This window comes from Chanodichthys erythropterus, chromosome 8 (assembly GCF_024489055.1).
Source record: "Chanodichthys erythropterus isolate Z2021 chromosome 8, ASM2448905v1, whole genome shotgun sequence".
Lineage (NCBI taxonomy): Eukaryota > Metazoa > Chordata > Actinopteri > Cypriniformes > Xenocyprididae > Chanodichthys > Chanodichthys erythropterus.
This window is the reverse complement of record NC_090228.1, coordinates 15,267,618-15,284,771: the sequence shown is the minus strand read 5'-3', so window position 1 is coordinate 15,284,771 and position 17,154 is coordinate 15,267,618. Positions and strand designations below refer to the sequence as shown.

Here is a 17,154-nt window from a genome sequence, read left to right as displayed (position 1 = left end):
TTACATGTGTCTACCGAATTTCATACCCGTACGTGAAATGTAGCGCAAAGGGTGCTTAATTGAAATTTCGTAGGTGCCGCTATCAAGCCATTTTGCTACGCCTAATTCAGAAACTCATATCTGATGTAAATTTTCACCACTTCTGACGCGTGTGCAAAGTTTCATGAGTTTTCATGAAGGCCTTCAAAAATGCGATTCATTTCGGAGAAGAAGAAGAAGAGACCAAGCAATTAAAATATGGGGTCCTCACACCATCGGTGCTCGGACCATAATTAGACATAATTACATTCAACAAACCCTAATCCTACCCTAACCCTACAGTAAGTACATGAAGTTAATTAGTATTACGCAGTACTGAAATGTATAATTACACTATAACAGGGACACATTAAAATAAAGTGTAACTGCTTTGTGTGATGTTTTCCTTATCTTTCGCGTTTTAACTAGTATATATACTGTTACTAGTATAATTTCTATGTTTCATGTTTTACTTCCACAATGGTTTGACATCTACATTGACTTCTGACTTTTAGGGGGATGAATCACTTTTGCTAGGTGCTACTTAAAAGGTCACATTTCCCTTGGGTTTCCAAAAAAAGGTTTTTCCATCCATGTAATCTCAGTTTGGTTTGACTTCACCTTCATACAACCTCAATCTCATGTGGAACTCTCATGAATTGTAAAGCCAGGCCTGCAAGAGTGTGTGTGCTCCTACTTTATGCATTGCCTATTAAGGCAGATGAATACTGCTCTGTTTGCTGCTCTATGGAGGAGTTTATTCCTGGAGTTAGAAGCTAAATAGACACTGAACACCCGCTTGTTTTTGTGTGAGTAATGGAGAGAGCTTGCACACAACTGCCTCATAAGATCCGGTTGTTTCTGTTTCTTGGCAAAGTCGAAATGTAGTGATTCTGTCCAACACCCAGTGGGCCTGCAGCTGCCTCTCTCTCTCTCTCTCTCTCTCTCTCTCTCAAACACACACACACACCAGATCATCTCTTTCATTTCTTGTGTTCCTCTTCCAGTATTTAGTACTGTTTTTTTCCTCTCTTCAAGACTTCACAGCTGAACAGCACAGGAAGCAATGCTGTGGAGATGTTAGTAAAGTTGTAAACAACACCCTGAGAAAATCTGCAATCTGTGCTCATTCAGTATTTCAATAATAGAGCTCAATAACATATGATCTCTTGTACAGTGGTGGTGCCATGGTAAAATTAAGGAATTGGATTGTGAATTTCATGGCAGTTTAGTGTATACCATTATACTGAATGATTACCAAGTTGAGGGACCATAGTATTTATATCTATCAAGGTTTTTAATGGTGTTTAATTAGATTTCAATCTGGTTAATGCATTTGTACATGTATTAAAGCGACAAAATACTATGGCAGTCAATGGGGGGCGAGATCTGCTTGGGTACAAAGATTCTTCCAAATATCTTCCAAACCAAGCAGATCTCGCCCCCCCATTTACTACCATATAGAGAACAAAATACTATGGCAGTCAATGGGGGGCGAGATCTGCTTGGGTACAAAGATTCTTCCAAATATCTTCCTAACCAAGCAGATCTCGCCCCCCATTTACTACCATATAGGGAACAAAATACTATGGCAGTCAATGGGGGGCGAGATCTGCTTGGCTACAAAGATTCTTCCAAATATCTTCCTAACCAAGCAGATCTCGCCCCCCATTTACTACCATATAGAGAACAAAATACTATGGCAGTCAATGGGGGGCGAGATCTGCTTGGGTACAAAGATTCTTCCAAATATCTTCCTAACCAAGCAGACCTATCTTCCTTTGTGTACAGCAGAACAAAGAAATGTACAGGTTTGGAACAACTTGAGGGTGAATAAATGATTTTTTGGGTGAACTGTCCCTTTAAGCTAACATTTGTTGGTTTCCAAATCATTCTAGTTGATGCTTGTAAAATGAAAACCTAAAAATAAAGTTTCTAGAACATTATTATTTGGTTCCCCAAATAATTACCGACTGGAAACAATTGCTAACATCAGGGGGATGTTCGGTTTGTTGGGAAGCCAAGCTGTTTGTTTGTTTTTTTCAATTTCTATAAACTGCAATATTGGCTTAATACAGTTATGACAATAGTAACATGTAGTGCATTATGTATGAGAAAGGCACATTTCACATAGAATTTTTGGTCCCACTTTATATTAAGTGGCCTTAACCATTATGTACTTACATTTAAATTAATCATTTGATCCAATGCACTTATTGTGTACATACATGTTTTACATTGTACTTATATTTTAAAAACACCTGCATGTAATTACATCTGTAATTAATTTCTGTAACTACATTTATAATCACACTGTTGACCCATCCTTTAAACCTACCCATACCACCAAAGCTTTCCCTAACCTTACCCGTATCCCCAATAGCAGCAAAAGTGTTTTGCAATTCAGTATGAACCCAATAAGTACATTGTACTTATTTTTTGTTATTATTTATTAAACATTTACAATGAATGCCATATTCTTGTTCATGTGTAGGCTAAATGCACCTGATTCTTGATTATGTTTGTCCCCGAATATGAAGTTACAGACAGGCAACAACATCTACCATGATAGTTTTTGAATTACCTTGCTGTAAATATCATTGTACATCACCATTAGTACTATTACCATCTCTCCACTACAGTATAATAGTAGTGTGTAAACATTATAATGTGATATATTTTCCCCTCGTGTGCCCATGAAATCAAAACAAGGTTACAGTAACAGTGTTCGGTTTTAATAACTCCACGCCCAGCAAGAGCAGCTCTCGCAGCGAAAGACTGCCATATAGGAACCGAAAGAGAGACACACTGATGCTGGGCCGCCCTGCTGTCGGTACAACGGCGCGCGCGCACACACATAGAGAAAGAGAGAGCGCGCGCGAGGAGAACAGCGTGTGTACGGTGACCGAGAGCGCACGGACAGAGCTGCTTGTGAGTGTGATTTAACCCGCGTCTCCAGGCAACCGGCCCGTCTGGAGGACCATCATCCTCCCGTTCAGCTCAGCTGCACCGGGACCGTGTTATACAGTAAATATCCGGTGCATCATTCCATCATTGAGCTCCGGTATGGACTAGCGGCTTTATTCATACAGCAGCGCACGGCGGAGCGTCTGTTTGTCGGTAACATGCTGCAGAAATACTAATAGGAAACCTCGCCGTTCAGTCCGGATTGTTTTTGTTCTCGTGGATTAAACTTGTGTCCGGGATGGGGAAGGAGCAGGAGCTGCTGGAGGCGGCGCGGACCGGGAATGTGGGGCTGGTGGAGAAGCTCTTGAGTGGGAAGAAAGGATTGCTGGGCTCGGGCTCCGGCTCCATACCTCTGCCCGGGTTACTCAGGTATGAAAACAGACCGTAGCGGACAAGTTTATTTCTGTGTGTCGTGGGATAAAAGGGCTTTCCGGGAGCCCACCGGTTCTGTGCTGTTTTTATCAATACAGACAGAGAGATTGCAGTTGCTTAAGCAATGCAATACATCACACACACCCACTCTAGGCATCCCCGACCCACTGCGCCCCTCATACACTGTGTGTGTCGGGATATATGGGAGACCGTTGTGACACATTTTGTTTCAACTGTTCTTTTGCTCTGCATGTCTCAAATTTTGATATGACATTCAGATATTTGTCTGATTCAAATTAAAGCAGTTTAGAATTCCACAACTTATCCCTAAATTATTCCACATTAATGTCAAGTACAAAGAGTGCTGTTGTTTGTCAACTTAATGATCATTAATAGACTTTTATTCTGAGAAAATCTCACATGTGTCTTCTTCTCTGGAGTTTCTGAAGGGAGCTTAATGTCTCCAACTGTGCTCAGATTTGCCAAGACAGCAAAGTCTGCAATCAAAAGTCTGAGATTATGGTATTAAAGGGATAGTTCACTCAGAAATGAAAATTCTGTTATCATTTACTCGTTCCAAACCAGTATGACTTTCTTAATATCTGTTTTTTCCCCACACAGTGGAAGTATAACCAAAACTGTTTGGTCACCAACATTCTTTAAAATATCTTTTTACGTTCCAAGATAGTCGTGCAGGTTAGGGACGACATGAAGGTGAGTAAATGATGACAGAATGTTCATTTTTGGATGCACTATCCCTTTAACTCTGGCATTTTCCCAAGTGATCTACTGTCCACATTCATTACATAGCAGAGGGGGGAATGGGACGGAAACATGATGAGGGGGGCACACCACAGTCCTTTCTGATATAGCCTATTCATTGGGCCTGTGGAGGAGTGGTAGAGCCCACCCATAAAAATGTTGTCCCAGGCCCCAGCAAATTATAAGGACAGCTTTTAAAGTACAGTATGTCTCATTTTTATGTCTCCTAAGACATTTTAGGAGAAACATTTGTGACTAAATCGATATTTAAAGGGGTCGTTCACCCAAAAATGAGCATTCTGAGATTTTGTTCACTCGCCCTCATGTCATTTCATACCTGACTTACTTTTTTCTGTGGAACACAAAAGAAGATATTTTGAAAAATATCTCAGTGGTTCTTGTCCATGCAATGATTGGTCAGGTGACCAATTTTGGACCCCACTGTCTTTCATTATATTGACAAAAATCTTTTTTGTAATTATCCTTTTTTTATTGCAGAACATGCATATTAGGGAAATCATATTCATATCTCAAATAACAACAAATAAACAAAGTAGAATAAACAAATAGCAGTTTTAAAATTAAATCAAATAAACTCATAAAGCATTGTTGTGTATAAGTCTGAGGGATGATATTTGAGAGTTTAATTCAAGAAGAAATAATGGAAAACAATGGAGATTTAAACCGTTTTTGTTTATGAATGAAAAATTTAGTGTACAAAATAATGAAGTTGGTAACATTTTCAAGAGATAAATGATCAGGGTTTTCATAATAAAAAAATTATATCTTTGAGAACTTAAATCAGCTCAGAATTTATTTTCTTACTTATTTATTAAATGTTTTATTTGTTTATTTATTTTATTTTATTTGACATTTTTTGAGTAAATATATTGGACAATCTCATTAGCTATGGCCTCTGAGCAACTTTTTTTTTTTTTGTAATTTTTTGAGTGCTGTTAATTATAATTAGTTGGTTAATTGAGGTTTAATGAAGCTTCATAAAGGAACAAAATCCTTCATTTCTTTTATCTTAGAACAAACTTTAACACTCTGTATTGTTAGTAATGATTGATTTCTCCAGTACCTAGTGTGTGTTGCTTGGTTTGCCCTCTGTGATGTGTTTTATCAGCTGTTCATGCATGTGTTTATGGTTCTCAGGTACAGTATATGATCTCAGGAACATGTTCTACTGTATCTCCACATCAGTATGTAAAGTGACAAGTGTGTGGAGCAGAGAGAAGGAAACGTATGCTTCGGGAATGGCCAGGCAGAGATGGGGGGAGGGGCACCTGGGAACGACATGCCTGCTTGCGTCTGTGTGAGCTCGTGAGCGAGAGAGGCCGATCGAGCAGAGAAGTGTGCCGCCCGGCTCAGACATCAGCCACCTCGCTGGTTAGAGCAGCGAGTACAATCAATGCCGTACATGTGTGCCTGGACAAAAGATCCCTCTTCCTGGTAATCGGCATTTTTCCAAGGAAACGGCTGACATAATCTCGCTGCTTCTGTAATTTAGGGCACAGGAGGCATATTCTGTTGTTTTGTGGTGGATCCTTGCGGTTTATCTGGTTGGGAGGTGGGAAGTGTGTTTGTGTTTTTCTCTTACTGGGTCAGGACTATTGGCTGGAGGAATGGGACAGTGGGGTACAGTGCGGGGTCTGGCTCTGTCCATCTGTCCACGGTGCTGGAAGTTGTGTCGTTTTATCTCTGAGAGCTCTGCAGTGTCACAGTTAGTGACGAAGCATCACCCGGGGAGGATTCACATGGCCTTATCTGGAAATGAGGGCGGGTCTATGACCGGTCAAAGGTCACTTGAAGAATTTGAGATTATGTGATCATGTTCAAACTATTTTTTCCTAAATTCACATGACCTCATTAAAGTGAATGGTGTCCAGTTATCCACTTGGAAATCATAATCTTTAAAAAATAAATAAAGTCTTTATGTATATATATATATATATATATATATATATATATATATATATATATATTTTATATATATATATATTTTATATATATATATATATATATTTTATATATATATATATATATATATATATTTTATATATATATATATATATATATATTTTATATATATATATATATATATATATATATATTTTATATATATATTTTATATATATATATATATTTTATATATATATATATATATATATATATATTTTATATATATATATATATATATATATATATATATATATATATATATATATTTTATTTATATATATATATATATATATATATAATATATATATATATATATATACAGTCAAACCAGAAATTATTCATACATTTTTGATATTTTTGATATATTTTTACTAGTGGTTGCAGGACACTATAGTTCATTTATGTAAGTGAGGATAGCAAAATAAACTGTCATATTATATCCAAAAATTCTTCATACAATTGATAAAAATTTGGAACCAAAAATTATTCAGACAATTTGACCTGACCATGTTTTGCTTAAGTGTTTTCTGACATAAGTGAGAATATTTTTTTCTGACACAGTTTAACTCTGACATCTTGTCATATTTTATTACCATATTTTTAAACTATAGTGAATAAATTGTAATGATGAATGAAATGTTCAAGGTGTCTGAATAAATTTTGGTTTGGTTTTGGTTCATATATATATATATAATATATATATATATATATATATATATATATATATATATATATATATATATATATATATATATATATATATATATATATATATATATATATATATATATATATATCTATAAAAGTTATTTTGTTACAATAAAAAATATTAATGTACATTATAAGGGTGTGATGCCAAAATTCATGTGTAGCATTTAAAACAACTGATTTTAGTAGTTAGTATTTTATTTTTTAAAAATAAAACAAACACTAAATAAAAATATAAATGTTTAATATCTTAACACTATAAAAATGTAATATAATAATTCTATTAAATTATATTAATTTAATATCCGTACATCCCAATTATTATCCTTTTATTTCAATTTTGTGTAAAAATATCTTAACTTTTAGCAGATCAGTCAAAAATCACTGCTGTAATCAATTTTAATGCATGCATTTCTTGAGTGCATTGCATTGTTTGATACTGTATTCTGTGCAGTGTGCTCTTTTGTAAACTTGGAAGTTTTTTTTATTGGTATGGATAAATGAATGATGATTGGATATTTTATTGTACATGCTCATTTCTCCTATTTTTTTGCATTTAGATTACATTTGCCATTATCTAACGCTCATTTAAAGTTAATCTTTAATAATGTAGTTACAACCCGAATTCCGGAAAAGTTAGGACGTTTTTTTAAATTTGAATAAAATGAAAACTAAAAGACTTTCAAATCACATGAGCCAATATTTTATTCACAATAGAACATAGCTGCTGAAAAGTTCGTGGTTGTCTTTGACGTATTTTTTGTTTAATGTTGCTCTAAAACCTTTATATACCTTTCAGCATTCATAGTGCCTTCTAAAACATGCAAGCTGCCCATACCGTATGCACTTATGCACCCCCATACCATCAAAGATGCTGGCTTTTGAACTGAACGCTGATAACACGCTGGAAGGTCTCCCTCCTTTTTATCCCGGAGGACATAGCGTCCGTGACTTCCAACAAGAATGTCAAATTTGGACTTGTCTGACCATAGAACACTTTGGAACAGTTCATTTTAAATGAGCCTTGGCCCACAGGACACGACGGCGACCATGTTCACATATGGCTTCCTTTTTGCAAGATAGAGCTTTAGTTGGCATCTGCAGATGGCACGGCGGATTGTGTTTACTGACAGTGGTTTCTGGAAGTATTCCTGGGACCATTTATTAATGTCATTGACACAATCATGCCGATGAGTGATTCAGTGTTTTCTGAGGGCCCGAAGACCACAGGTATCCAATAAAGGTCTTCGGCTTTGTCTCTTACGCACAGAGATTTCTCCAGTTTCTCTGAATCTTTTGATGATGTTAGGCGCTGTAGATGATGACATTTGCAAAACCTTTACAATTTGACGTTGAGGAACATTGTTTTTAAAGTATTCCACAATCTCTTTATGCACTCTTTCACAGCTCTGCTCATCTTTAATTCTGAGAGACTCTGCCTCTCTAAGACATCCCTTTTATAGCTAATTATGTTACAGATATCAATTAACTTAATTAGTTGTTAGATGTCCTCCCAGCTAAATCTTCTCAAAATTTCTTGCTTTTTCAGCCATTTGTTGCCCCCGTGCCAACTTTTTTGAGACCTGTAGCAGGCATTAAATTTGAAATGAGCTCATTTTGTGCATAAATTGTAAAATTTCTCACTTTAAACATTTATGTTATCTATGTTCTATTGTGAATAAAATATTGCCTCATGTGATTTGAAAGTCTTTTAGTTTTCATTTTATTCAAATTTAAAAAACGTCCCAACTTTTCCAGAATTTGGGTTGTAAATATAATTTTTAGCAAATCTCAAAATGAATATAAATTTTTATACGATACATTATAATGTTGTAATGCCTCAATTCACTTGTAGCATTTAAAGTGACTGGGTTTATTTTTTAGTATTTTATTTTTATTTATTACTATATTTTTTATTTAGACAAAATAGTTTGCAATTGTAATATCTTAAAATTTTAACGAATTAATATGACAAATATTAAATTACTAAAATTTTATATGAAAATAACTATCAGATTATTGTTCGGACAGAACTGTAATATCGGTGCATCCTCAATTATAATTAAAAAAGTTATCTTTTTTTAAAATTCCTGCTGTGATCACTTCTATTTCATTACTCATTGTTGAGCTTCTTGCATTGTGGAATACAGTATTCTGTGCAGGGTTCTCTGTTGTATACTGCACGTTTTGGCAAATGTATTAGTAGGTCATTCAGATATTCTATCCATGCTGTCAAAGTCCCTTAAAGCAGATGACAGCTGTCTTCTTGGAAACACCCCAGGCTGCTAATTTCTACGTTGATAATAGTCATACAAATAAAGCATGTTCCAATGACATAGGTTTGTGGATTTGACCTCTGGTACACACTGTCGCAAGGGGGACGGGACCCACTGTTGTATGATCAATGTTTTGTGCCCTCATAGTGCTAATGGATTAGCCCATCAATAATGACACAGTGTGAATGCTGCATTAGGCAGCACTGCACTTAGAAACACATGATTTCAATTGATACTACATTCATACGCTCATTGCTTAATATGATAATGATAAACTAAATTGCATAGCAATTATTTGTCTCTGTATTAAAATACCTGTCAGACTTGTGAGGCAGTAGTTGGATATATTTAAGTATGAATGTTTTTTTTTTTTTCTCCCCATTTTCTGTCGTAAAAGCATGGATAGCCTACATAAAGCATCACTTACTGGCATTGATTCAGCATGATGGATATTGTGATGATGATGTTGCTTATCGGAAACAAGATCCCCTTGGCTACCAGTCACTTTGCTGATTGCCTTGTTGTCTAATTTGACTGGTCATTGAGCATGTCAATCATGCTTTGTAGACACAGTCCTAGTGTGAAGGTTGTTCCAAAAGGTAGCTGTAGCTTAAGTTAATAATGTCTCCTTCTAAGATACCTTAATATATTCTAAGGCAGCATTGCATGTACTTTTCAAAGAAAAGGCAATACCAGCATGCTTTAAGCTCAGTAAAAAAAAACAACAACAAAAACAACAAAAAAACAAGATGGTGGATGAGGTGAGAAAATTGTTGATTATAAATTCTTATATTTCAAACTGGCTAACAGCTTAAGCACAATACACTAATTAAGACACTGCCCCTAAATCTTGGTTACCTTACTAATTGAATCAACCATCAGGACCCATCCCTACTTGCTAATACTATGAAGAGAGCAGTTAGCATCTGTTTTCTGTCTTGGCTGGTCTGGGGCAGTCAGGGATTCGTCATGTCCCTGCGGTTTATCAAAATAAACATTCAGCACCATTATCCCCCGTCTTATCAGGCACAGAAACAGACCGCTGAGCGACACAGAATGCAGTGCCATTGAGAACACCACACTGAGCCCTGCACACTTCACTGTCAGAGCCGCTTACTAAAAACATGGACCGTTACCAAACCTTCTGGTCTGGAGCGCAGCCGTCAGCTAGTGTGGAGGAGTGTTCTCAGATAGAGAGAAAGAGGGAGGAGGATGTTTATATATCACCATCCATTAAGAGACGAGTGGACAGGGGAGGAAGGGGTGGCGTATTGGGGTCAAAGGTCAGATTTGTGGAGAATGGAGTGTGTTCTGTTTGTATGCTATAGGAGTGTCGAGCAGGTTTGTCTGAGACACATTCTGTCTGCTTCTAAGTGCTCGCCTGAGTGTGAGTTTGCATAAATCACACTCTGACGGCGAGTAAGAAAATTACCCTTTCCGAGAAAGTTTCACTTTGCACAGTGACTCAGCATGAGAACCAGACAGTTGAAAACCAGCCTCATAGAGCCAGGGTTTAAAATGTTTTGAGCTTGTCCACTTTCGAACACTTCCAGAGCTAGTCGAAAATGCATTCGACCGGATTGCTTTCGTAGTGGAAACGCTCATGTGGTTGAATGCATTTGAACAGCCACAAAAGATGACCTATTCTCCGCCTACTGATCTAATGTAAACATGAAAAGCGCACTAGGCAGACAAGATTTAAACTTTGTCGGCTGAAGACCCAAGTTTGGTATGAATACGAAAAATGTACCAAGCACAATGTTCTCTCACCATTCCTGATTTCTAACACGCACTCACGGTGTTCAGTGTGGTCTTGCGGCAGTCAGAGCAGAAATGAAAGTTGATGCTCTTGTGTTTTTCTGTCATCTTTGAGCGTATTCATTTGTAAATTGCTTGAGCTTATTTTATCCATTAGATTGAATGTTCTGAAAAAAACAAAAAAAACATACATCCAATCGACCAAAACACATCTTAATCCCAGGTGTAAACAGGGCCTATGTATTGCCCATTTAGACAGAAAAAGTCCTTGTGACTGTCATGTAAATTGGCCAGACATATTTTTTGATCTTATGTGATTCGATGAAATTCAATATACCACAAAAATTGACCAGTAAGCGATAAAGTAGCTCAATCAACAGCCTCTGCAATTGTTTGCACATACAACACAGATGACAGTTTCAGGCTGAGTTTTTGTCCGTCCAAAAGAAATGAATGAATATTTCACAGACTAATTGAGAAAATAAAGCAAACTATTGCTGCTGGATATGCCATTTACTTGAAACAAAGTGATTTAGCCAAAGTTATTGAATATCTTTCAAAAAATCAATGTCAAAATTCCAGAAAAATCCACTGTTTAATTCTTTCTCAAAAGCTTTTATTGTAGCAACCCTGTACCATGTAATACAACTTTGTTTCCCAGGGGACCAATGTTGTTATTGGAATAAAATATAAAAAGCTTAAAAAAAAACTTCAATGTAAATTATAAATGTTGCCTTGGCAACTAACTGAAATAAAATAAATATATGTTGAAGTACTAAAATTACTACAACTGAACCTGAAATAACAATAAATTAAAGTTAAATAGAAAAAAGTAAAACTAATATAAATGACAAAAACACAAAACAAAATTACTAAAACTTAAATTAAAATGGAAACTGAAAGTATAAAAATAAAAGTGAATTCAAAATATTAAAAAATACTAATAGTATATCAATAATACTAAAATTACACTGTAGTGGACTGATAAATCTTTCTACTTATAATCCAGGAAGTTACTTGTTCAGGCTGTCCCATTCACGTGCAATTCTTCATTTGCAAGTCTTCATTTGTAAGTTGCTTTGGATAAAAACGTCTACAACCCTAAATGAATAAATGTAAATGATATGCAAATTTCAGAAAGCTCTTGTAATTTTTGTGTAATTTGCATCAGATAATAAGAGGAAGATGTGAGAACATGCCATCTGAAATGGAATTTCATGGAAAGTAACGTGTATTTGTTTCATTAACATACTAGCAATGATCTTCTGTGTTTAGAGCAGATCAGGAATATGTTTTTTCTTCACTTTCAAACTCACTCTACCTTAATATTGACATTTGATCAGAGAAAGCTCATGCACAGAAAGGATGATGTTTGTATTTGTCAGTAAATAAATAAAATAAACAGAATAATAAGTAAATATAAGGAATAGACATAATGTTCACCAGGAAAACATAAAGCTAGCTAACCAGCATGTTATTTCTGTAATTAAAACGCCTAGTGGAGACACCAGTATAACAGCATTGCATATTAGGAACCGTCATCCAAACACAATCTTTTCATCAGGGGCCGTAACACACGTTACATGTAACATGGTATCCAGTTAACAAATTTCAACGCTTAACGCTTTGCATGGGTTTGAAGAGCTTTATAACAACTCTGCATAATGGGGACCATCTTCTAAAAAAAAACCTCTTTTCAGCAGGGGACATAACACATTACATACGTTACCCCATAGTTTCATCGCTTTTGACATGTAACACATTATCCCTTCAATACATTCATTGCAAACATAAACATAAACAGAGCTAAAAGAGCTTCATAACAGCAATAATCCTGCATGATGGGAACCATCATTAAAAACATACTCTTTTCAGCAGGGGACGTAAGACGCATTACATGTAACATGTTATTCTGTTAATAAATTAGATGCACACATTATTCTGTTATTAAATTTGATGCAACCATTAATCCGTCTTAAGATTTTCAAAATTTAAAAGAGCTTCATAACAACACTGCATAATAGGAATTAACTTTCACAAAATAATACTCTTTTCAGCAGGAGCGTAACAAGTGTTGCATGTAACATGTTACCCCATTAACACATTTGTTGCAAACATCATTCATAGTCTCATCGCTTTTAACACGTTAAAGTACTTAATAACAGCATTGTGTGATGGGAACCATCATCCCAATCATACTCTTTTCAGCAGGGGACGTAACATGGGTTACAGGTAACACTTTATCCCGTCAACACATTCGTTGCAAAAACAATTAACAGAGCTAAAAGAGCTTCATAACAGCAATAATCCTGCATGATGGGAACTATCATTCAAAACATACTCTTTTCAGCAGGGGATGTAACACACGTTACAGGTAACACATTATTCTGTTAATAAATTTGATGCAACCATTAATCAGTCTTAAGGTTTTTAAAATTTAAAAGAGCTTCATAACAATATTGCATAATAGGAATTAACTTTCACAAAATAATACTCTTTTCAGCAGGGGATGTAACACGCGTTACATGTAACACGCGTTACATGTAACACGCGTTACATGTAACACGTTATTCTGTTAATAAATTTGATGCAACCATTAATCAGTCTTAAGGTTTTCTAAATTTAAAAGAGCTTCATAACAACACTGCATAATGGGACTGAACTTCCAAAACATTCTTTTCAGCAGGAGACGTAACACTTGTTACATGTAACACATTATCCAGTTAAAACATTTGTTGTAAACATTACTCACTCTCTCAACACTTTTCACAGGTCAAAAGAGCTTTATAACAGTATTGCATAACGGGAAGTATCGTTCCAAAAACTGTGTTTTTGCAGGGGACGTAACAAGTGTTACATGCAACACGTTATCCCGTTAACACATTTGTTGCAAAGATCATTCACAGTCTCAATACTTTTCACAGGTTTAAAGAGCCTTCCCTCCTGCTCCCTGATCAGTTTAGCTGTTTCTCTTCAAGCTGTGGCAAGAAGTGTTAAGGCTAACTGCTCCGTGGAGGAAACCCATCTGTGCTAGCGCGGCCTTGATTAGCTTAGGCTCTGTGTAATGCTCCTGCCAGTGATTGTTCTACTCCTCAGAGCATGCTTGCCCTTTGTTTGAAAAGCTATCATAAATCAACCTCTCAGGCCCTCATCCTTTAGCTCAGCGTAGCTTATGGCCTGGCGTTTTCTGTGCTGATGAATGGCCATCACAGTTCTGTTTAGATGAGTGTCCTCCTGGTACTAGGGTTCAGATAGCTTGTCTTTCCCCTTGGAAAGTTCTCAATCACATGATCAGACATGTGACCACTGGATTAGCAGGCTTCATGGAGATTTGGGTAGAAAATACCAGTGTTCCTCTGAAACTGGAAAAACAACCCAACACTCTAAAAAATGCTGGATTGTTTCAACTCAAATTTGGGTCAAATATGGACAATGGTTTGTCCATTTTTGACCCAAATTTGGGTTGAAACAACCCAGCATGTTTTCACAATTTCAACCGTACTTTCAAGTTCATACTACAAAAATAACTTGCAGATCACTGTGGGTGAGAAATCTGAGTTGCTCATTTATGCTCCTGAGTGTAACCTACATACCTGGCATATCTGACATTCCGAAATCACAGGATCTCATTAGCAAAACCATGGATTTATGTAAGGTTGTTTTTAATGTTTTACAAGGAGCAAGAAAGTATGGTAACACTGACCTTTGACCCTCCATCTAGAGAAGTATGTGTGAGGACACATTACACTTTACAAGACCCCTCAAGATGTGTCTAATTTAGTCCTTCAGCCAGGCGCCAAGACGTGTGTACAGAAAAAAGTCCCTCTCCTCTATTTTGTCTCTTGTCTTTTACAAATCCCCCATCTTATCTTTCAATCCCTCTTCTCTTTCCACTCTTCCTTTCTTACCTCTCTCTCTTTTCAGTTAGGATCTCAATGCCATTGGTAGCAGGGCTTCCACAGTAGTATTGATCAGCTTCTCTCACTCGTTCCCTCCTGATTGAACCTAAGACTCAGCTTACAGTCCCATTAGAGGCCTGGTCAGCACTGCCTGCCAAACAGAAGAGAAAGACAACGGGTGCAAAGAGAGCTCAATTACTCTATTCCTCCCTCACACTCTATCACTCCTTCCTCCTCTTTTTCTTGATATATACACACACATGTTCTTGGAAGCCTTTTCCGACTGAGTGTCATGAAGAAATGTCCATATTTCAACCCAAAATCAAAAGAAAAAATAAGAATATATATCATACAATTACAATTGTACTTACAATTGAAAATATGTACATTGGCAGAATGCAAAATAGTCTTCTATTTCTTCAAGCTAAATATAATTTTCTTTTCATTTTGGAATGAAATAACACCCATACAGTTGGACAGTTTGACAGAAGAATGCTTCAGTCCCTGAGAAAAATCCACTTAAAGCTGAGTTAACACCAGCTTACTGGTGTAACTAAATTAGCATTGAGTTTGACATTAGCAGCTGGTCATGCTCTTGGTATATGTGTGTCCTGGAAGTTGCAGAGTCATATGTTTAAACGGATGTATGTATCTCCGCTTCAGAGCTTGTCCTGTGTACATTACGCAGCCTTGATCATAGTCCAGTGTTTGTGCACAGCCAAAGGATGTCCTACTGATAGTGATGATGATGTGTTGTGTGTGTAAAATGACAGTCCAGGGTTACCGCAATATCCCATGATGCTATTTCCTTCCAGATGAGCTGGTCCAGCTCAGTCACACACACACATGCTGATAATGATTGCTTAATATAGAAAGCACAGGATGTTGGAATAGTTCTCACAGATGTTCATTCACATGTGTTGAAATGTTTATTAAAAAAATCCATTTGGTGTAAAAACGTACATATATATATATATATATATATATATATATATATATATATATATATATATATATATATATATATATATATATATATATATATATATATATTCTGACTACTCCCAGTACCACAAAATTCTGCCTATGGGAAAGACAGATGTCTAACTCTCTCAGATCATCTGTGTGATGGGAAATGTTGTTATTACGTCAGAAGTAGTAGTGCCTAGAATAGCACAGGACATTTTTTGTTATATATTCAGTGTTTTATCTGACCAGTGATACACTGACTTACTAAATGAATACTCAAATGTATTTCCTCAGTTCTGGGAAAAGCAATTTTTTATTGGAAGTTGGAACGATACATTTGCAGACCCACCATTTTTATTTTATTTAACTCATTTTATAAATCACTGTTTCATAAATCAGTGAATAGACATACAGTGGGTACGGAAAGTATTCAGATCCAGAAGTATTCAGAAATGTTTCACTCTTTGTTATATTGCAGCCATTTGCTAAAATCATTTAAGTTAATTTTTTTCCTCATTAATGTACACACAGCACCCCATATTGACAGAAAAACACAGAATTGTTGACATTTTTGCAGATTTATTAAAAAAGAAAAACTGAAATATCACATGGTCCTATGTATTCAGACCCTTTGCTCAGTATTTAGTAGAAGAACCCTTTTGATCTAATACAGCCATGAGTCTTTTTGGCAAAGATGCAACAAGTTTTTCACACCTGGATTTGGGCATCCTCGTTAACGTTGGTGGACAGCCATTTTAGGTCTCTCCAGAGATGCTCAATTGGGTTTAAGTCAGGGCTCTGGCTGGGCCATTCAAGAACAGTCACGGAGTTGTTGTGAAGCCACTCCTTCGTTATTTTAGCTGTGTGCTTAGGGTCATTGTCTTGTTGGAAGGTAAACCTTCGGCCCAGTCTGAGGTCCTGAGCACTTTGGAGAAGGTTTTCGTCCAGGATATCCCTGTACTTGGACCCATTTCATCTTTCCCTCGATTGCAACCAGTCGTCCTGTCCCTGCAGCTGAAAAACACCCCCACAGCATGATGCTGCCACCACCATGCTTCACTGTTGGGACTGTATTGGACAGGTGATGAGCAGTGCCTGGTTTTCTCCACACATACCGCTTAGAATTAAGGCCAAAAAGTTCTATCTTGGTCTCATCAGACCAGAGCATCTTATTTCTCACCATCTTGGAGTCCTTCAGGCGGGCTTTCATGTTTCTTGCACTTAGGAAAGGCTTCCTTCGGGCCACTCTGCCATAAAGCCCCAACTGGTGGTGGGCTGCAGTGATGGTTGACTTTCTACAACTTTCTCCCATCTCCCGTCTACATCTCTGGAGTTCAGCCACAGTGATCTTTGGGTTCTTCTTTACCTCTCTCACCAAGGCTCTTCTCCCCCGATAGCTCAGTTTGGCTGGACGGCCAGCTCTAGGAAGGGCTCTGGTCATCCCAAACGTCTTCCATTTA

The 17,154-nt window shown here is 36.6% G+C and overlaps 1 protein-coding gene across 4 annotated transcripts in view; it reads left to right on the top strand.

The window, feature by feature from the left end:
* Positions 1-2,881: 2,881 nt before the first annotated feature.
* Positions 2,882-17,154, top strand: part of anks1b (ankyrin repeat and sterile alpha motif domain containing 1B) — a 210,699-nt gene continuing 196,426 nt past the window's right edge. For 2 of the 4 annotated variants that reach the window (XM_067391990.1, XM_067391989.1), the window contains exon 1: positions 2,882-3,354. In XM_067391990.1, coding sequence (XP_067248091.1) covers positions 3,224-3,354 — 131 coding nt within the window. In that variant the 5' untranslated portion in view covers positions 2,882-3,223. The remainder of the gene's footprint in view (positions 3,355-17,154) is intronic. The other 2 variants (XM_067391988.1, XM_067391991.1) reach the window with 1 other exon arrangement.